The 22,644-nt window shown below is 34.5% G+C and overlaps 2 protein-coding genes across 5 annotated transcripts; one reads left to right on the top strand and one right to left on the bottom strand.

Moving 5' to 3' along the window:
* Positions 1 to 856: 856 nt before the first annotated feature.
* Positions 857 to 7,080, bottom strand: LOC123551015 (protein LTO1 homolog). Its single transcript, XM_045339615.2, has 6 exons — positions 6,983 to 7,080; positions 4,940 to 5,045; positions 3,874 to 3,944; positions 3,351 to 3,465; positions 2,289 to 2,417; positions 857 to 1,859 (listed from the first exon to the last, which is right to left on the bottom strand). Exons 1-5 carry the CDS (start codon positions 7,030 to 7,032, stop codon positions 2,349 to 2,351), a joined length of 411 nt encoding a protein of 136 aa, XP_045195550.2. The 5' UTR covers positions 7,033 to 7,080; the 3' UTR covers positions 857 to 1,859; positions 2,289 to 2,348.
* LOC123551014 (transmembrane protein 39A-B-like) lies at positions 7,074 to 21,979 on the top strand. 4 transcript variants are annotated; one of them, XM_045339611.2, is made up of 11 exons: positions 7,074 to 7,250; positions 9,632 to 9,842; positions 10,364 to 10,447; positions 10,849 to 11,003; positions 13,154 to 13,275; positions 13,785 to 13,942; positions 17,634 to 17,657; positions 18,823 to 19,007; positions 19,912 to 19,992; positions 20,429 to 20,549; positions 21,669 to 21,979. In XM_045339611.2, exons 1-11 carry the CDS (start codon positions 7,168 to 7,170, stop codon positions 21,888 to 21,890), a joined length of 1,446 nt encoding a protein of 481 aa, XP_045195546.2. In that variant the 5' UTR covers positions 7,074 to 7,167; the 3' UTR covers positions 21,891 to 21,979. The 4 variants fall into 4 exon arrangements, with proteins under 4 accessions (XP_045195546.2, XP_045195545.2, XP_045195548.2 ...); XM_045339610.2 differs by lacking the exon at positions 17,634 to 17,657 and adding an exon at positions 17,573 to 17,602; XM_045339613.2 differs by lacking the exon at positions 17,634 to 17,657.
* Positions 21,980 to 22,644: the final 665 nt, after the last annotated feature.

Here is a 22,644-nt window from a genome sequence, read left to right as displayed (position 1 = left end):
CCACTTGGGACCTAAAATTATTTCAGGTAAGGAAGCTATTTGGTGGACTAGAATAAACTTTTAAAGTCAGTGATCCATCATTATGTCTCCCACCACACAGTAGTGTGGGAGACACTGATTTACTCCTGTCTGTGTGTCCATGTGTCACAAATCTTGTCCGCGCTCTAAGTTGAACAGTTCTCATCCGATCTTCACCAAACTTTAACAAAATGTGTTTGCCAATAAGTCCTCGGCCAAGTTTGATAACTAGCCAAATCGGCCCAGGCACTTTAGAATTATAGCCCTTTAAGTACCGATAGGCCATTTACTCCAAAAATTACTCAAAAACTATTAAAGGCCATTTACTCCAAAACTTACTCCAAAACTATCAAAGGTATATTTTCTGTTAGTAAACAGTGTATAAAGACAGACTTACTGTTCAGATGATTAGGCAGTTGTGGGAGACATGTGCTTTTTTCAAAAGCAGCTCTAGTTTAAGTCAGAAATATATAGCCTTGTGTGTATATGAATGAAGAACTTGTGACAGTTTTAAATGTCTCCGAACACTTTGACTTTGGGGGTCATGGTGTCCATACAATGATATGGTTCTGTTTAATAGTTCCACTTAAGCTTTGGCTAGGCAGTAGGAGTTGTCCCAAGGACATAAGTTGGTTGTGCACAAACATTATTCTAGCTATAATGTTTCTTCTTACAGATTTCATTAAAACCCAGTGAAACAAGTATTTTGAAACAAGTTTTTGAAAATGTGACAAGTACATTAGCCTTGTCTGGAATTCAACTTGCAAACTTGTAAGGGTTAATCTTGTGCTCTACCAAGCTAGCTGATCTCTTGCATCGAAGTGTTTTAAATATTTTCTAGATTAAACAAAGACTTAAAAAAAAAAAATTCTCTTTGAAGGAAAATTTATTCAATTTATTCACAAAATTTAATAAAAGTACAGTAAGAATACTTTTCTTGTAAAACTAAAAATCTGTAATGAGTTACTTAGTTTATAAATAAAATCTCTAGCAGATGTTTAAACAAGAGTGGTCAGCAGACAACGAAGCTCCCTACAAAAGATGAAAAGTTAAAAAGTTCAAATTCTGAAAGAGAGTGGTAGGGTTGGGGGATTTTAATTTTAGGCTGAAATGTATTTTGATGGATGAAAGTAAAAATGAAAATGTTATCAATGTAAAAAATAGAGGGTGTAATGAGAAGATAATTTGGGAATGTGATTAAAAATATACTATGAAACAAAAAAGTACAAAAAGAGGCATAATTTCATCAAAATAACAAGTTATGCAACCTATGTCATTTAGCTGGTATTACCATGACCAAAAAATGTCTGAACTTTCATTCATTTGTGACCAGTAATAATAAATATGAGATTGCTGAAAATCGTTAACACAGACACAATGCCAACCCCGCAGTAAACTAACAATCTGTGTGATGGTTATCACAGCCAGCTGAAAAGTACTAAATCTGCACTTCTAGAATGCAACTATGCCGCCACCCTAACCACTGGTAGTTCTGTTGCAATGTTACTGCTATACAATAAATACAGAATTCTGTGACTACCTTTGAACGTGATATAGCAAACGGATTGTTCAAAACAAAAACTACAAATTCATGCAGGTTACGTTTATGTTATTTGATACTGCATGATTATATTCAACCTTGCAACACTCCTCCAGACGGGTAAAAATTTCAGTATTTCCATAGAGAAGTTGCAGCATAACTGGAGTACACAATGTAGGTGCCAGTTCACTTTCTGCTTTCGAAGTCTTTGTTTTCTCCGTAATAAATCCTTAGCATAGTGGTGTGTCCTGGTAAAATTCACTTCTGATGTCCCTCCTTTTCAAGCCAGCAGACTGATGTTCTGAAAAATAAGTAAAATGATAAGGACAAGAAGAAAATAGTGCTTGTAACACTCACCTGACCACTACAGTACCAAGCATTAGAATTACCGATATATATAAATAAGTGAAACAGAAAATGGGTATGTCTAAAACAGTTTTAAGGGCACATAAGTCATCTAGAAACTATAACACTATACTAGTACAATAACAACAAGAGCTGTTGGAAGACAGCAACACTCAATTTTCAAAGGCTTGTTACAAAAAATTGTTAAAATAATGAACAGTTAGACATCTGATCAGTACAAAAGGGGCAACAATTATAAATTGATTTCTGCTCTTATGATGCTTCACTGGGTAACAAAAAATTGCAAAGTAGAGAAAGGGGCAGAACTTTGAAAGTAGTAAAACATTTCTACACACACAAACATGCAAATCTTTAAAATACACACCTTTTTTATTGTTGTCAGCCCACTGCTAAGCTATTCTGTTTGCAGAGTTTGCATGATATCTCAAAAAGATATGCCTTTATTTTCTGAACTGCTCGATGCCTCTTGTTTGATCCCCAACTGTGCACAAACCTTAAAACAGAACAATCTAATTCATGATCTCAGTGTTGTGAACTAGAAAAATGTAACAATCTTGGGTCGTGCTTGCATCCATCATCATGGGTATCATGAATTTACTCTATTCTTTACAGGTAACTGTCTTTTTGTTTTTGTTCAGTTCAGAGTCACAATGACACAATATTGGTCATATGGTGACTTCTAGCTCTTTAATGGAGCAGAAAGACACTAGGTGCCCCCTGTGGGTGTTGTTTCAGGCATGGGCGGGCACTGTATAGAACCAACAACCTTACGTGGCTCCTAACATGGAAGAATTGTTCACCCCAAAAACAGGTATCCAACCTACGTTGATGAGGGGCAAGCAATTCAAAGTTGGCAGTCATGCTTGCAGTCAATGACTATGTAAAACCTGTGAGATACAACAGCAAAACAACAGGTAAAACTGAAAAATAAAACCTGTGAGATACAACAGCAAAACAACAGGTAAAACTGAAAAATAAAACCTGTGAGATACAACAGCAAAACAACAGGTAAAACTGAAAAATAAAACCTGTGAGATACAACAGCAAAACAACAGGTAAAACTGAAAAATAAAACCTGTGAGATACAACAGCAAAACAACAGGTAAAACTGAAAAAGTGAAAATAAGATAGAGGCTGCATTTCGTATGCAGGTAAAAACTGTATACCTTACATTGTTCTGGCAACAAACTGTTGACAAGGTATTTTATTTTTAATGGACTTTTCCACCAAGATCCCAAGATACAGTGAATTAAATAAAAGTTTTAAACTGGTTTCCACAAAGGTATACCAAATCCACCATGATATTAATTATAAACACACAACCTTTCATAAACAATTAGCAGGTGAAAAAAAAAGGCCATATGACATGAAATCTAAATATTCTAAGTTTTTCTTTTATGAAAAAATGCGCATAATTATTCTGTACCTGCTTAAATTTCGTACGGATTTCCTCTAGTTTATTTTGAAGGTCTGGATGTAGAGGATCTGAGAGAGGGAAGTCTTCTGCTGCTTTCACAATCCTTTCAAGTGTTTTCACAACTCTGAAATAGTGAAATAACAAAGTTTCTAAGTAAAAATGCTGACAATTTTTAGGTACAATATCAAATCATTGTTTAAAGCAAATATGTATGTATTAGAAAAAATATTTACCACATACATTTAATATTATAGTAAACAACATTTTTAACTTATACTGTTTGTTTCATTAATTTCATTTAAACATTCTTCTTCTCACACATTCCCTTTTAAGTATGCAAAAAAACAATTTTGAATTTTTAAAAAAAAAATTTTTTGGGTCTTGGAAAATTCGGGAGCCGAGACCATACAGCATTATACCGAATAGCATGGTATACTGAATAGCGTTATAAAGGGGTTTGAGTGTATGTGTTTATATATTCAGCATTTTGAAGTCTCAAAAAAGGGCATTAAAACCTTTTAGAATTGTTTACCTTGGTTTAGAATCTTCTTTGTTAAGCATTTCTTCCAGCAATGACTTGGCAAACCCAGCATAGAAACCAACCTTTAAAAAGAGGCATCAATATCATTAATTTTATCACAGGAAATTGCCTGGCTGGATGAGCTATATAATTATATATCACAATTATATGAGCCGTGCCACGAGAAAACCAACATAGTGGGTATGCGACCAGCATGGATCCAGACCAGCCTGCGCATCCGCGCAGTCTGGTCAGGCTCCATGCTGTTCGCTTTTAAAGCCTATTGGAATTGGAGAAACTATTAGCGGACAGCATGGATCCTGACCAGACTGCGCGGATGCGCAGGCTGGTCTGGATCCATGCTGGTCGCATACCCACTATGTTGGTTTTCCCATGGCACGGCTCATATATCTTTTCAACAAAAAAGTAGTTATGTTTGTGATGGTCAGTTGACTGACCAATGATTCTGAATTTCATGCAAGTACTAATTTGTTCTCCCAAAGAAACTGAAAAATGACCCAATCTAGACTTGGACAATGTGGTTAAATGTTTTTGAAAGGGTGAGCCATGCCCACTTTCTGTATATAAAGGGGTGACTAGAACTCTACTGAATTATTTTATTTGTAATAGATCGGTTTTATACGTGAAATCTATTACATTTTATTATATTATATATACGGTACCTGATTTATATAGCACCCTTTTCATGACAAACACCTTCAAAGGAGCTTTACATACAAAAGGGCCACTCAGGGCACCAGTTCATCCTCTACTAGTACAGACACAGAGCGATTTGAGCAGAGGAGCAAAGTGACAGAAAGCCCCCAGAGAAGTCTTTTACATATTACAGACATGTCCAGCCAACTTAGCCTAGCTCGTCTTGTCCTTTAACATGCCCAGTGTGTAGGACTGATACACACAAAAATGTCTTTTCTGGGAAGAACTAGTAATGGCCTGTGCTTAGGTGGGAGACACCCAAGAGAATCTCTGAAATTTCCATTGCCTGGATTGGGATGCGAACCCCGAACCTCCAGATTGACAGCCAAGCATGCTGCCACTAGACCAACAAGCCATGTACCTCAGAACCAATGGCAGCTCCTTTCTCCCATCCTAGTCTGTTACCCTCAGCCTGGCCTTGATTTCTTCCTACTTGTCTTCCATGTTCAAAGCCATCCTTCTGACTTCTGCCCAAAACAAAAACTTAAGGAATTAAAATGTATAAAAAGACCATGTCACTCAATTTTCATTTTTGCCAATGAAACAAACTGAAAATATAGTCTGACTCATATCCTTTGAAGTTATTATTTTTATTTCACTTTGCATGATCAATTTGACACTTTACTCAAATGTAATAAAATATGTTATATGACCAGTCCAAGAATATATCCAATTGCCTGTCACAAATATAAAACAATCCGACCATTGAATTATTTTGACTAATTATATATGGAGCGGCTCAGCTTGATATCCTTTACAAGATACTTCCCTTATTAACTCTGTAGTCAGGTAACGCAGTATACTGTGGTTATCAATATCATTTACTGATGTTACTGTTCATTGTGGTTATGAACATAATTTAATTATGCGACTGTGGTTGTTAGACCTGTGTGGTATCACATTATGGTAACTGTGGTAAGCATGTTACTCTCAAGTAGATAAACTGTTGCAATAATACAGAAAGTATACTGTAGCAATCACCATAATTTAGTTAAGTTACCATGGTTACTGTGGTGATTAAACTGATGTGGTTATACAGTAACGTAACTCTGGTAATCACTAACATTAAGTTACCTAACTGTGGTAGTTACAATTACCATAAATATAGTAAGATTTCACCATAACTTAGTTGTGTTTCTGTGGCAGTTTCACTGTTGTGGTATCAATTAGGGTTACTGTGGTAATCACCATAATCCAATTATGTTACTGTGGTAGTTAAACTGTTGTCAGAGATAATACAGTATTAGTGTACTGTGGCAATGTCCATAATTTAGTTCTGTTATGGTAGTTACACTGTTGTGTGAGACAGTAAGTTTACTGTAAAGTCTGTTGTAATAACTGTAATTTAGTTACACTACTGTGGTAGATTATCTGTTGTGGTAAAACATTACCATTACTGTGGTAACTATCATAATTTGTTTATGTATGTAACAGTGCTAGTTTACCTGTTCTGGTAATACAGTGAGTGTACTGTGGAAATCACATTAATTATGTAATGTAACTGTGGTATTTATACTATTATGGTAATATATTCCTGATATTACAGTTATTATGATTATCACCATAAGTTTTGTAAAACAGCAAAGTTCTGTGGTAATCACTGTAATATAAATATAAATGTACATTAATTACTTTATTTAGACTTGTGTTGCAATACAGTAAGGTTACTGTGGCAATGATCATAATTTAGAATTTTATGTTACTGTGGCAGTTACAGCCGCTTTGTAGCACAGAAAGGATAATTTGTAATGCAATATATTATACTGTTAGATCTCTGTGGTAATACAGTAAGGTTACTGCAGTTATAATTTTAATTTACTACAGTGGTAGGTAGACTGGTGTGGTTATCATAATTATTTATTGCATGAAATTTTTTCAAGTGGCTCACATAACTGATGTATACATGATATGTTGGGCGAGAGGAACTAATACAATTCGCACAAACTTTTACTTTATCTTTGAGATGCACATAATCTCTATATACTTATTATTTTTAACAGCTATTCCTGACAAAGCCCCTGCTAGTTATAATCGATAACGATTGTTAAGCAGTATAACACAGACATAGACACAGACAAACGCTTTGGCCAGTTTGGGTCAGTCACACTACCCTCCTTCACCCCTGACACCTGTTAGTCAGTATCTTTTTGCATTTAAAAACGAACTGTGGCAGCCAGGTATCGAACCCTGACCTCCAACACTCACAGTGGACACTCTATCACTGAGGCAGTCATTCAATAGTTGGCAGTGGCAGCCAAGAGGATACTGATCCCAAAATGTGGACCATGTCTCCATGGTCTGACAGTGACATGGCAAGGTGAGTAATTTGAATTACAGAAATTGAACCATAATTGTCCTATGTTTAGAGATAGGTTAAAATTCATTGTCTACTGATCTATCTTACATTTCCTCTGACATGACAATGTCATGAAACAAATCGTCATTTGATCCCATACTGTCAAGACTAATTATCACAGGCGTGTAATTTTAACGTCAAAAGCGGTGTCGAAGTAAACACTAATTAGCATATTACAGCAAACAAATTTTCTCGATTTTCTTTGCAGTTCGACTGTCATGGTCTAAAGTACCATGCCACCAGGACGAAGAATACTGTCTCGTATTCAGACAAATCCCCCATACCAGGGTGGTGCTCATAAGAATTCTAATTCCGGGTATGTATAAGGTATACATAAAATCGGACAGCATATTCGGATGCTTTCATTACTCTAAACTTTGAAATGAAACATACCTCAGTACCTGTATGGTGTCTGAAGCTCGAACGATCAGTTATAACGTTACCTAGCTTATAGGAGCACACTTACATACTTTCCTTTATTCTAGAAATGCATCAACATTATAAGTATCAAAATATTCTGTCTTGATATAGGCCCCAGAGATGTCACTAATTAGCTTTATAGCTTAATCTAGCTATATATAGAGCTATAGAATTAGGTATAAATCCAATAACAAGAATGCAAAATACATCAAAATCGAATACAAAATGGTCATTTTTGCATCTGAATAGTTTATAAAACAACCAAGATCTCTGCAGTCACATATGTTTTGATAAATGCAGCAATTTTAGAATGTGTCACTTGTGAGAATGACTGTTACTCTGCCCAGTGATAGTCGGAAATCGACGGTTGGTGAAAGATGTAGATGTAATTTAGTTCAGATTCATCGCAAAAAATTGCAACATGTATTGAAATTGAGACTGCGTAGATCTATTTTCTTTGTGATTGTCTTAAAATTGTCTCATAAATCATTTTGATGGGATAATGACTGTTTTGAATTTGATATTGACATCATGTTGTACAGTCTGTCACACTAGTAATAATTTCATCAGTTCAAATTTATGCTATGGACCGATCTTTCATATCTTTGTAATTCCATTTTCTTTTCCAAATAAGATAAACCATGCAACACATTTGAAGAAGAGTTCCACATAGAAATTTGAACTGGGTTATGCTGTCTTCAATATTTTGACCACGATTACAGTTGCCATATGATTGAAATATGCTTCACTTTCTAAACAAATGGGTACTGTGAAATAGCTGCATAAAATAGTTATTTTTTGTGAACTTAAACTTTCTTTATTACATTTTTAAGAACCTTATTGAAAATGCTGATATTTATAAATAAATCAAATTCATACATTAAAAACTTATTGAATTTGACATTCAAGCTTCAAACATGTGCAGCGAGTTTCAGTTTACATCATCAATTTCATGTGAGAGTTAGTGTGGATGTTGCAGTTCAGCGCTGGTTAGGTAAACAAATGTGGTTTAAAAGGACACCACCAACAGAAAAATGCAACATCTTTTAAATGGTAGCTAGAGTATAACATTTAAATATTAAAGGTAAATAGAGGAATAACACGTTGAACACCGGGGCAACCGGCATGTTAAGACTATTATTTATTCATAATATTTGAATAAATATACACTTCATGGAGAAACCATAAAACCTGTACCAAATGCAAAATATCTAGGGACAGACATTTCTAATGATTTGTCTTCGAACACCCAAGTCAGTAAAGTTATCACAACAAGGTCATCTGCAGGAACTTTATTTAATACTAAAATGAACATCCTTTTCTTATACTTTTAACTCTTGTCTGTCCCCAACTTCAGTATGCATCAACAGTCCAGTCACCTGTGTGACTCACCTCACACTGAAAAGAACATAGTTACATGTAAGTAATATTGTGATGCTTCGGTGCCCGACGTATATCTAAATATTTTAACAGCAAATTGTAAGGAGTACTGCAGTATTAATGAATAATAATAATAATTAATCTACATAACCAAATGATCCAGATGATTTAGAAAACTGGTATTGATTCTGTAGAGCAACTGTATAAAGAACAAGCAACTTCATACAAAATATCAAATACCAGATATCAATATAATGAATAATGTATTACAGTATACAGTAGGATGACAAATGTGATTCCATTTTCCAAGTTTAAAGGTTGTACATCTTGGTTATTGAAATTCAAGATGGTGGAAATGGAATGACATTTGTCACATTGCCATTTATCCCAGTTTAATATTGGGATATCAACACTTCCAAAAAGTCTCAAACATCATTGGCTTTTTTCCACCTATGTAGTAGGGGTCGTTTATAGGCCTCTGCTCCTCAGAAATTTTCTTTCAAATCATGCAGTTGACTTTCCACACAACAGTATTTTTATTTCTCTACACCAGAAATACCAAGCTATTTGACCTCTTCCCTTAACACAACCACTCAAAATAACAGACACAATGCTCTCTTTGCAATTAAAAAAATCCTGATAATCTAATTAATATTTGTAACTTTCTGTTAAAACCAATTACAATAAAACACTTTAAATTTGTTTGAACTTTAATTCATGAATTTGTAGTTACAGCCCAATTTTACTTCTTAAAGAAATAGAATTCATGATGATGTTGTGAATTAGATGTACCGTTGATGTGCAAACTTGTCGATTCTTTTCGTAAAATTTAGCAAAAAGATTTTGAAAATCGTAAGTGTTTTTTAATATTTTATTTTGTTATTAAATTAATTTCAGGCATTCTGATGACCGTGAAAATAACATGGTTCCATTAGCAACCATGGCAGTTCTCCCAAAGCATGCCCACATCCCAGAGATACCAGGCGACACAAATGTCTCATTTGAAGTGATGCTCTACATTTTCGGATTCATTGTTATGTGTCTACAGTACATTAATCTGTATAAAACAGTCTGGTGGCTCCCTCACTCACACGCAAACTATGCTCTTGTAAGTAATAACAGTTTTATATTTGATTTTCTGATAAACAACTATTAACATGTTTAAAGTTCATAAAACTCTGCAGAAGGAAGAGGATCAGTTACATTGTGATTTGAAAAAAATGGTAAAAATCTGTGAAAACACAATCCACTGTTTTTTTGTGTGTGTTCTAAAGTGACTTATTTCTGTGAATTGTCCTATTTGGGGACATACCTTTTATCGACTTTTTTTTATAAAAAACCCATTAAATAACTTTTTTAAGTGAACTGCTTAAAAGATTTTCACCAAACCTAGTTAGAAGCAAGGTTAGGTGATCAAGGTCCTCTTCAGATGAGCGACTTAGGTCGATTTGGGCCTCTTGTTTTGATTAAACTTAAACATTGTTAATAGCTGGAAATACTTAATATTTATTGCCATTTATCATTTTCTTATAATAGCATTATCATATGTATTTGTATATTTACTAGTTCTGATGCCTACCCAGGTACAAGAACAGATTGTATATTTTTGTTACCTGTTTCTTCCTTCAGAACTTTTACCTGATAGACCCATACCTAGCCAGTTTCCTGTGTGTACTGATGAGCCGGAGGCTGATCTGGTGTTTCGTACAAGAGGTATAAAAATTAGATATTCATGCACGGAAATTCCTTATTCATGTACCAAAGTTAGATTTTATATTTATGACTTCCATACATGAGGTAAAATTTGAGACCCGATATTTTATGCTAACAAAATAAAACGATTTTTCAATATTCATATACAGTAGCTAAATATTCATGTGCAAGAGATAAACAGTCATGTTCAAGATGTAAAGTAACATAAAAAGAGGTTCATTTATTCATTTTATTCTTATTTAGCATCATTAAAAAATAAAACAGACGTCAGAGTGTTTGTTTTTAACTTGCTTTTAAAAGACACTGACTCTGCTGAAAGAAATTCAGCCATGGCTTCATTGTCTTTTTTGACTTTCATAAGTTAAAATTAGAAAATTACATGTGATTTGTGATTTTTTCAGATTTATGGATCTAGGACTGGTAAAGGATTTCTGTATATGTTGATTCAGATCTGTAAGGTTGTCACGGTAACATTTGCAGTTTGTGCCCTGCTCTTCACTGGCTATCAGGTGCTGAGGAACCACTCTCTCCTTTACTGCCTTTTTCTCTGCTGTCCGTAAGTAGTTTTGATGTAGCATTTTAATACTTTTGATAGCGTAAGATAAGATATTGTACATTGTATACATTTTTAGCTCGACTATTCGAAGAATAAGTAGAGCTATCCTACACAGTGTCGGCGTTGGCGTTGGCGTCACACCCTGGTTAAGTTTTTCGTACCAGTCCACATTTTGACAAAGTCTTTTGAGGTAAAGCTTTGAAACTTTCAACACTTGTTTACCATCACCATGTCCAGTTATAGGCAAGAGTATATAACTCTGTCAAGCATTTTGACTGAATTATGGCCCCTTTTGACTTAGAAATCTTGGTTAAGTTTTTCGTACCAGTTCATATTTTGGCAAAGTCTTTTGAGATAAAGCTTTGAAACTTTCAACACTTGTTTACCATCATCATGTCCAGTTGTAGGCAAGAGTACATAACTCCATCAAGCATTTTGGTTGAATTATTGCCCCTTTTTTACTTAGAAATCTTGGTTAAGTTTTTCGTACCAGTCTCCATTTTGACAAAGTCTTTTGAGATAAAGCTTTGAAACTTTCAACACTTGTTTACCATCACCATATCCAGTTGTAGGCAAGAGTACATAACTCTATCAAGCATTTTGGCTGAATTATGGCCCCTTCTGACTTAGAAGTCTTGGTTAAGTTTTTCGTACCAGTTTATATTTTGTGTAAAGTGTTTGACATATGGCTTTGAAACTTTTATATCTTGTTCAGTATTATAGTCTCTATCAATAGGCAAGAGAACATAACTCTGTCATCTTTTTTGGCTGAATTATGGCCCTTTTTGAACTTGGAAATTGGTTCTGTTTTCATATATGTCCATGTTTTGTCAAGACTATTTGACATATGGCTTTTAAACTTTAAACACTTGTTTATCATTATGATTTCCATCTGCAGGCAAGAGTACATAACTCTTGACAACTATTTTGGCTGAATTATGGCCCTTTTTGGACTTTGACATTTTTGTCAAAATATTTGAACTGTGGCTTTGAAACTGTTAACACTAGTATATCAACATGATTTCCATCTGTAGGCAAGTGTACATAACTCTGTCAACTATTTTGACTGAATTATGGCCCTTTTTGGACTTGGAAATTAGTTAAACTTTCATACAAGTCTGTGTTTGCCTAAGATATAACTTAATAACATATTTGCCATCATGGTCACACATTGCCACTTATTGCAAGACTAATCGAAATCCACAAATACAGGAAAAATTTTTGTTTAATCCATTTTTTTCTTTTGTCTGAAAATCTATGGAAATATTTTGACCCCATTCTTCAATCAATTCTTCGAATAGTCGAGGGCGCTGTCATCCCACAGCTCTTGTGTCTACTTGTTATGATTTTATGAGCAGTAGCCTAATTTGCTTCGGCCTTTTTTAGTGGCAGAATTTTCTTAACATATAACAAAAGTGGGTTTTAATCTAATTCGTTATTGTAGAGAAAAATGATCCAAATACGTTATTGACTACCACATTGGTTACAAAAGGCCAAAGGGGCCTTCATGGCCGAAGGCTTGAAATTACTTGCCCTTTACTGATCAGTGTTGAATCTGAACTTCATTTTGCCTGTAGAATTCTTCATGTGAGTAAGCCATCCAGCTGGTTTAAGGAAGGTCGGTAGATCTACCAAGGTGCCTGCCCATGCCTGAATTAATGCCTACAGGGGCACCCAAGGTCCTCCACCATCAGAGGTTTCAAAAGTTGACATGACTTATAATTGTGTCAGTGTGACTCTAAACCCAGCAGGAATAAAAAAAAACAAAGAAAGATTAAATCAGAAGCAAATATAATTGTGACAAAATCATGAAAATGAAAATATTCAAAATACAGTTCAAGTTCACTAACTTGAAGGGAACTTTGATTAAAGTGGTTTTACATGTTTGAAAAAAGTAGCATGACATCATTTATCTAGATAACAAGACAAAAGATTTGTTTTGACATGCAGGAACGTGTATGATACCATAAATATATTATGTGACAGTATTCAGTCTAATTTCAAAATGTTAGTTTTTGCAGTCCTACCTGTGAGACTTTTTAAAATTGAATTTTAGAGGTAAGGTATTGTTTTACTGCGAAGTAAAGGTACAGAAAACTATGAAATAATATGAATCTACATGTTACTAAATTATTTAATTTTCATTTCAGTATTGTGACATACATATTCCTTTTTGGACCAACAGTTAAACCACTGTATGTTAGATCCCTGAATTGGCCATCCATTGTCACAGAGAAGTCCACTCCAAAACATAAATCGAATCTTGATAAAGGTAAATTTAAGTTAATACTTAAAAGGTTTGGTTTATCTTGCAATAGAAATGTTAAATTTACATTTTGTGTTAACACTGGCTTATTCTCAATTCAATGAAACATTTTTTTCCCATAACATTGACATATATTTTGGGCAAATAATGCCCCCTTCTGGACTTAGAAAATCCTGGCTAAAGTTTTGCATGCAAGTTATCGGTACTATCTAAAAAACAAATGCAAATATTAAATTGAAACTTCATGTGTTTCTTTGGGTTTATAAAACTAGGTCATAGCATCATGCAAGTCGCATAACTCTGACATGCATTTTGCAAAATTATGTCCCCTTTTGAATTTCTGGTTAAAGTTTTGCGTGCAAATTATCTCCAAAACTAATGCAGAGACTGGATTGAAATCCTGTAGATATTTTAACATTTAGTGTAATATTCCTGTTTCTGGGACAAGAGTTTGAATAGTAGAGCATTGGCTGTTTTACAGACAGCTCTTGTTTTTAACTGTGTTTTTTTTTCAGACTTTGTTCTATTCCACAACTGTGTTCTAACTCCTGATATCATCCGAGAAGAGGTGGAGGTTCTAAAAATAGATTTCAATAATCGTGTGAAGCAGATCTTGTTTAATTCAATGCTGACGGCTTATTATATGACCTTTGTACCATTATGCTTTGCACAGGTAAGCACCAACATTTGAATATTCATATTAAGCTGCCACGTTGAAAAAGGGAAGTAACTAATTGTAAACAACTTTTTTTATTGTGAAGTCAGAAATCTTATACTTGTAAAGTGATTTTAGAGAAAAGGTCTTAACCTGTAGCGATTGCTTAATTGTGACGGTATTTCAGACTAAATTTTTAGATAAATACTAATTTTTAACAGTCAGTATAGATAGAAGCTCGTTTATAGATAAAGTATTGCTAATACTGATAAATAATGTAATTACTAAACCAACCTATTATTTTACCAATCACTTGATGCCAGTTAAAGGTATGCTTTTTTGTGGGATTTGCTTTTCGTAATTTTTTTATTAGGGGGAATATACTATACTAATAACACTTGTTGGTATTTTGGAACAGGAATCTAACAGACAAAATATATGTAATTTAACAAGACTGAAATATTGGAGTACTTACATGTTTAAGAGAAATGGTTATGCTTTGCACAAAATATATTGAAAAGACTGAAAAGATTTTACACTGTTGCATTGCATTCTTGAAAATACAGGAAAAAAACAGTCTTTACAGTAGAGGAAAAATGATTTATCATGCACTTTGTTTTACGTTTTGAAATAACCATTAGATAAAGTAACTTTGCTTTATGCTTAAATACTCTGGTTGACAAAGGCCATCTGCATGCTGACAAAAATTGATTTTTGGAAAGTCTCATAGTTTTAGGCTTGAAGAAAAATGTATATATCTACTGTACAACTGTATTTTGGTGTTTTCATTTAAGTTAAGAGGAAATAAGTTTACCCAACTAAACATTGTTAACAGACTCTAAATGCAGCTTAGACAAAAGAAAACATTTTTAACTCTCCTGAACTTTATTCTTGTTGGGCTGTTAGTACAGGTGGATAATCCTGCATCTGTAGTTCTTTGTCCTGCATCAACATTTTTACTTAAATATCTTTTCCTCTGGAATACTGGTTAAGAGTTTTACCAAATTGGTCTGTAGGCTCTTGGCGTGATCCTCTCTCAAGCTTTTTGAAATGGTTTAGCTTGACCCCATTTAAGGGTCACAAGAACTAGTGATAAAAAACTTTAATTCAAGAACTCATAGACCACTTGATGGGTCATCACCTGACTTGGTCTGTAGCATCTTGTATGGCCGTCTCTCATATCTGTTCAAATGTTTCTGCTTGGCCCCCATTTAGGGACCAGAGCTTAAAATAGAAAAAAAATTTAAACAGCTTCTTCTCATAAACTTTTAGTTCTTCAACAGATTTGCTCTTTAGGGTCTTCTTCACCTGTCTTGATCTGTAAGGACCCTTCAAGTTGAGTCTAACAGATTCCAGTAACTACATTTTAGAGCCATTCCCAGGAAAATTAGACACAAGCTTTAGGTAATTTAAATGAACTGCTTCACGGAACTTGGTCACAGCCAAGTTCATAGTGACAAGGTTCTCCTCTAGTGAGTGACATAGGCCCATTTTAGCCTCCTGTTTGTGGGATTTGGTCCTTATAAACATGTCATCTTGCATATACTGTAAAAGCAGGAATTTTCACGAGGGTTTAATTTCCACTATATTCGCGAGGCCCTACATCTCGCGAAAATTAATCCTCCAGTAAATATTCACCATTAGTGTAATTCAAATTCGAGTAGGATATCTTATTTACAATTTGGCGAATAATAAACTTTGCGAACATACTCAAAGTTTCAAATTCACAAAATACTGACCCAGCGAAAATATGTGCTTTTACAGTATACATGTAGGTCTTATATAGTAGTTTGGTTGATGGTGATTTTTGCTTCATAGATATGAATGGTATTATCTTATATTATATAATCTTAGATATACAAGCATCTATGAGCCTTTGTTTCTATTCACTAACTCATTCTGAAATTCGTTGTGTACCAAATACAAGCATCTATGAGCCTTTGTTTCTATTCACTAACTCATTCTGAAATTCGTTGTTTACCAAATACAAGCACCTATGAGCCTTTGTTTCTATTCACTAACTCATTCTGAAATTCGTTGTTTACCAAATATTTCTAACTCGTATAAGAATCTTTCAAGGTGAAAAAAGACTGCTTCTTCTCTGAAATAGTGCTTACACAGAGACTTTTCTCTTGTTAATTCGTTGTGTACCAAATACAAGCATCTATGAGCCTTTGTCTCTATTCACTAACTCATTTTGAAATTCGTTGTGTACCAAATACAAGCATCTATGAGCCTTTGTTTCTATTCACTTACTCATTCTGAAATTCGTTGTGTACCAAATACAAGCATCTATGAGCCTTTGTTTCTATTCACTTACTCATTCTGAAATTCGTTGTGTACCAAAAATTTCTAACTCGTATCAGAATCTTTCAAGGTGAAAAAAGACTGCTTCTTCTCTGAAATAGTGCTTACACAGAGACTTTTCTGTGGATTTGCCGCCAGCTTGCACAAATTTGGATTAAAGCATTTTTCCCTGAAACTACAGTTGAACATGTCTCAATGGCCACCTGCATTAAGCAGCCACTTACCTTAAGTAGCCAGTCACCTAATTTCCCAACTTGATTTATGTCCTAATTTCCACCTGCCTTAAATAACCACCCAATTTAAACAGTCACATTATATCACTCACATGGCTGGCTGTTTAGTACAGATTTCACTGTTCACTTGATATCTGCAGTTATGGGATTACTTTAGTTTTTAGAAATCCTCAACAGAAATTGACCACTTGGGTGATGGGGAACAACATTTTTAAAGGCTTTAGATGCGTTGCACTCTATTTATTTCATGTTTTGCAGCGGTTAATTGAAATGTAACTGTGGATTATATTTGAAATTTCCACAAAGTTTATCATTTTATAATTTTCACAGAATCTGATATGGAACTACACTGAACTACAGATTTTAAATATCAACCAGTGGCTTTGCCACTCATAAAATTGCACTTCTGTTCACATGGTCAAAGATATTTAGATTTTTCAATGAAAGGAAAAAAAGTATCCTCTATCTCATGACATTGTTAGGAGCCCTCTATGGCTTAGTAGTTAAGTGCACTGGCTTCACAAGTAGAAGGTCCTGGGTTCATACTCCACCAGAGACTGGACTCAATATTAAAATACTAATAGTATTTTATAATGTGACTTTGAAATGAGCTTCAAAGAACATGGGGAAACTTCTGAAATTTGGGCATCTTTAATATATTGCACCATCTTCTAACTGAAATCACTAACATTTTTTTTGAGGAATCATCCATTTGATCATCAAATTATAGGTAAGGGTAGTATTCAGGAGGGTCGGTGATCAGTGCATAAGGTACTGTAAGAGCACACTTCTCTTTCTTCATGCTTTCATTTGCTGTGTTTTTGTATAGAGTAGAAGTGTGTATGTTAACAGTGAAAATATTTTTACTCTGCATTTTATTATAATAAAGGAGGTATTGACAGAATGTTATATTGAGCTATTTGCGGCAATCAGCAATGTCTGTTCAGGAGAAATAAGATAAGAAATTGAAAGAATTTTTCTTGGCCGTCCATTTACAGAAACAAAATTTAATAATCTATTGCATAATGTAAGGTACATGTTTGCTAGTGCCGGTATAATGTATGCATAGGTAGTTAGAATAACCAGATTTATATATCCCACACAACAGCATATCCAGAATAACTGTGAGACTTGCTGGGTAAGAATAACCTTTGTGTTGTCTTTTACAGTGTTTGTATTGTTTTCTATGTCTTGTGAGTATTCAAAATACATTTTAGTGTTTATATTGTTTTTATGATTTCTTGATACTCGGAACACTTTTTCTGCCTCGAGTTACTGTGAAATCATTAATATTCGCGGGGGACTAATTTTCGTGGATTTTGTGGTTGAGTCAATCCATGAAATTTAATCCCAACGAACAAGTAAAATTCCAATAATTTTATGTTCAAAAGTTGAAATCTACAAATTCATATCCCCACGAAATTGCCGTTTTGACCAAAACCACAAAATTTCACGCCCACGAAATTAAATGATTTTACAGTATGTGTTTTTAAGTTGAATAACACACTTGCTCAATGTAATTTTATGTTATGCTATAGATTTTCTGTGATAGATTTTCCTCTACAGGTAGAGCAGATTGTGAACAGTTATTTAACTGACTGCCCTATCTGGGCTTTACTGCAGTCTCTGAAGCTGATAGTATTCACTTGCTGTAGATATTTTTGTACACATGTCTATGTTTTATTATTACCTCTCATGAAGCACCTACTAAATGTAGTTCTTCAACTTAATTTGAAATTGATCTTGTTAAAGTATTGTCTTCCACGTTTTAATAGTCAACTTGGTTCAAGTCAATGACTATAACTGAATTTTGTTCACCATTTTAATCACATGACATGAAAGAGCGCAGTAGACGATTTTAATTTTTCATTTGAACTCTGTTGGCATTCTAATGTATGATTATGTTTTTATTTGTAAATTTCAAAACAGCAGTCATATGCTGAAAAATAGCCTATGAAATCTGCTTATTGTGAATTTACCATCTGTATATATAAATGAAACTACATTAAAGAAAAGGAAGATCTTTTATGTTCCTGTGCATTTTACCTTTCTGTATTTATTCATTATGTGTCCTGCTTCAAGAGAGCAAACATATTGTTTTTGCATGTCAGACTGTCAAATCACCGCAGGATAGTTTACATTTTTGTGAAAATCCACGGTTTACTAACTTTGATTCCGTCCAACTTCTTGAGAATATTTTACATCTCAGTTTAACGTAACACTAATTTTGCATCCCTTTCTTAAAATATTTTCATCCTCAAAACTTATGCTTCAACTTATTTGAAGGGAGGAAACAGGAGTCACTGAAAAAATAAGCTTCAGCTTATATTTTAATGTCATTGTGATGTTTTGTTTCAGAATACATTGTTTTACGACAGCTGGTGGGTAGGGCAACATGTCTTTCTGACTTGGCTAAGTGCATTTCTAATGCTGTGTGCACACTTTCTCCCACCTAAATATCTAGATCTCATGCATAGGTGTGCACAGCATCTCGGAAGATGGCAGAAAGTTGAAGGCAGACATGCTCATGTACCATATAATGCGTATGTAAATTTACTTTTGTTTTGATACATAATTTTACATAATATTTCAGGGTAGAAAAAAAATATATTAAATTCAAATAATTTTGGTTTAAAAGAATAACAGACTCGTAACATTAATGTGTTAAGCTGGAATCCCACAGATTTCCACATTCTTCTTTCTATAAAAACATGTTTTTTTTGTTGTTTTTTTTTATGTTTTTGTCGAGCCCGCATGCGGAAGCGAAGACATAGTTGTCCAAATGGCTGTTTGGTTTATGTGCGTGCGTCCGTCCGGATTTGTTTGTCCGGACCATAACTTTGACATGCATGGAGCAAACTTGTTTATATTTGGCATGAATGTAAACCTCAGTGAGACGGAGTGTCATGCGCAATCCCCAGGTTCTTATCCCAAAGGTCAAGGTCACAGAGGTCAAAGGTCAAATTCAATAATGACTGTCCGGAGCATTTCTTCTTCATGCATGGAAGGATTTTGATGTAACTTGGCACAATTGTTCACCATCATGAGACAGAGTGTCGTGCGCAAGAATCAGGTCCCTAGGTCTAAGGTCAAGGTCACAGAGGTCAAAGGATACAAGAATGACAACTTTGTCTGAAGCATTTCTTCTTCATGCATAGAGGGATTTTGATGTAACTTGGCACAAATGTTCACCATCATGAGACGGAGTGTCATGCGCAAGAATCAGGTCCTTAGGTCTAAGGTCAAGGTCACAGAGGTCAAAGGTCAGATACAAGAAGGACATTGTCCAGAGCATTTCTTTTTCAAGCATAGAGGGATTTTGATGTAACTTGGCACAATTGTTCACCATCTTGAGACGGAGTGTCTTGCGCAAAAAATCTAGAATTACTTCCCTTTGTTGTTACTATAAATAGCTGATATTGTAACTTTTTTTATTATTGGTCATAGGGAAAAATCAAGACCACTTTTCTGTAGTACAACATGCATGTTACATCCGATTTTGAGGTGTATTTTGACCTATCTCTACCGGTAAGGATTTTTGTGTGGACTTTTTTAAGATTTACTTCCCTTTGTTGTTACTAGAAATAACTTATATTGTACCTTTTTGCAATCTTGTTTTTATTTGGCATAAATGTTTGCCTCAATGAGACAGAGTGTTGTGTGCAACTCCCAGTCCTTTAGACAGCTGACGGGCTCGACATGTTGCCCGTGGGCATCTAGTTTTTTATAAAGCAGGCAATATTGAGAACAATCTAGTTCACTTTTTCTTAGAAAACAGTGTTTTTCTTTGTCATAGATTGTGATTGACTTAAGTAATTTACATGTACCTTTTGTTAAACTTACAAGATAATGAGCATATACCTATTGTTAAAATTACAGAGTTATGTACCTGTACCTTTTCTTAAGGAACTTGTAGTTTATCTGTCATATCAATTTACTGAAAATAACAACATTCTTGTTTCAGTTGGTCAGAGCTACAGGTGTGGCCACAAGGTGCTCTAGTCAAACATGTGCGAGGTCTTTTTAAAGCCGAGGGTATAAATGTTACTGCTGAACCTGGCAATAGCATGCATGGCAGATTTTATGTAAGAAATGGTTCAAAATGTATTTTCCAAAGCACTTTCGTCTTGTTCAACCTATATCTTAATGCTCATTTAAAAGTAACTTAAATTTTCTTTCAAAATGAAGTAGAAATATAGTTTTGAAAGAAATGACCTTTGGTATAAAGTCCATGTATTTACCAACTTGTTTTCATTGCTTTTATTAGCTCGACTTTTCGGAAAAAAAGTAGAGCTATTGCACTAGCGTTGGCGTCACCATTGGTAAAGTTTTTGATAAAGTCAAATATCTCTGTTACTGTCAAAGCTTTTGACTTGAAACTTGAAATAGTTATTTACTATCAAAGTCTACACCAGGAGAAACAATCCCCGTAACTCTGGTTTGAATTTTGACAGAGTTATGCCCCTTTTTAACTTAGAATTTTTTTGTTAAAGTTTTATAAAGTTTTTACTGGCGAAGCTCTCAGAGTCGAGCACTGAGAAAAGTCAAGTATGTTTGAAGCAAATTTTTAATGCTAAAAATTTACTGAGCTGTCTGTAGCTCTATCAGGTTTATTCATGTAAAGTTTGATCACAGTCTCTGTCAATATATCAGTGACAGAGAGAATGAAAGAAACAGTATTTAATAGTCTTAGTATAAACCTCAGGCTTAAAATACTAATGAATACTGGTATGGGCCAGTTTCTGTAATCATTCTCATAGGTGTGAGTTAAGGTTTTTGTACTCTTCACAGGTCTAATTTAAAATATCCAAATTAATTTTTCAGTATGTGTCAACATTTAATTTAAAAAAATCCTAATAAAAGCTTAATTTGTGTCAGTATCTCATATTTATTCTTTCTATTGCATTGTCATTTATAATATGAGGAGAATCCTCTGTAGAAATAGTATTTGTTCCGTGCCATGAGAAAACCAACGTAGTGGGTGTGCGACCAGCATGGATCCAGACCAGCCTGCGCATCCGCGCAGTCTGGTCAGGCTCCATGCTGTTCGCTTTTAAAGCCTATTGGAATTGGAGAAACTGTTAGCGAACAGCATGGATCCTGACCAGACTGCGCGGATGCGCAGGCTGGTCTGGATCCATGCTGGTCGCACACCCACTATGTTGGTTTTCCCATGGCACGGCTCATTTGTTTCTCCTTTTCAGTTTTTATTTCACCGACCATTACGAGTGTTGAACTGGATGCTTGTTCTAACGTGGATGTTGGTTGGTTACCAGTTCTTCTGTTTGCTACAGTGCAGCGAGTGGAACCACATAATCTGTATGTCACTGGTTCTGTTCTGTAACTACTACACGCTGTTCAAGCTTCTACGAGACAGAATCATCCTCTCTAAGACATACAAAGACGATGACAGTAATCAGAATTGAAAAATTATTTAACAGTTATAATCATAATTGTTTTTACAACCCGAAGTATTGTGCTTATATTTATTTATGATAAATTAAGAAAAATTTTATGTGCTTGTTGTGTTCCTTTACAATTCTGCATGTAAGTTAAGCTTATGTCTTGTACGTCTGCTTTTTGTTCTATTTTCTATGGAGATTTCTTCCATCAAGGAAGCTTACACATACTGTGAAACAAACATGTACTGACTATCCTAAAAGAAGTACAGAATATCCTGTAAATTTAGTGTCATTAGACCTAAATTCACCTGTCCTGAAGATAGATTAAATTCTTTTTCTTTCTTTCAATAAGATTCAGTTCTTTTTGTCTATTACTTTCTACATAGTATTACACGTTTCATGTGTCTTGATTTTATGTCTGTTGCAGTTAAAAACACAATAATCTCATAATAGACATTTCTAACGTAAACGTAAATCGGAAACGGATTACTGAATCCGTAAATGTTATTTGCAAATAAGGGTCTAAGGGAGATACTATTGTATTACTATTGGATGAAATTGTCTCCCATAGACCACTAATTAGCCTAAAATTTTACGGATTCAGTATTCCGTTTCGTAATTACGTTTACGTTAGAAAGGTCTAATACTGGTTACTGCTATTGGTTTAAAAGTATATGACAATCAGCGACAGATTTCACTCCATATTTTATGTCTGCCAGGTATTCTAGTCCAATATTAATGCCACGGCAACAAGTCAAGCACAGGTAAACATAATCTC

This window comes from Mercenaria mercenaria, chromosome 4, assembly GCF_021730395.1.
Source record: "Mercenaria mercenaria strain notata chromosome 4, MADL_Memer_1, whole genome shotgun sequence".
Lineage (NCBI taxonomy): Eukaryota > Metazoa > Mollusca > Bivalvia > Venerida > Veneridae > Mercenaria > Mercenaria mercenaria.
The sequence above is the reverse complement of the archived record's forward strand: the minus strand, read 5'-3'. Positions and strand labels throughout refer to the sequence as shown.

Bases quoted from the DNA above. Each gene is read 5' to 3' on its own strand.
- LOC123551015 (XM_045339615.2), bottom strand. From the start codon at position 7,032: ATGGGATCAAATGACGATTTGTTTCATGACATTGTCATGTCAGAGGAA. The intron at 5,046-6,982 runs GTAAGATAGATC...TGTTTTGGGCAG, and splicing joins ATTGTCATGTCAGAGGAAAT to AAGTCAGAAGGATGGCTTTG. The intron at 2,418-3,350 runs GTACAGAATAAT...TTCTGTTTTAAG, and splicing joins TCCGTACGAAATTTAAGCAG to GTTTGTGCACAGTTGGGGAT.
- LOC123551014 (XM_045339610.2), top strand. From the start codon at position 7,168: ATGCCACCAGGACGAAGAATACTGTCTCGTATTCAGACAAATCCCCCA. The intron at 13,276-13,784 runs GTAAATTTAAGT...TTTTTTTTTCAG, and splicing joins TAAATCGAATCTTGATAAAG to ACTTTGTTCTATTCCACAAC. The intron at 17,603-18,822 runs GTAAGAATAACC...GTTTTGTTTCAG, and splicing joins ATAACTGTGAGACTTGCTGG to AATACATTGTTTTACGACAG.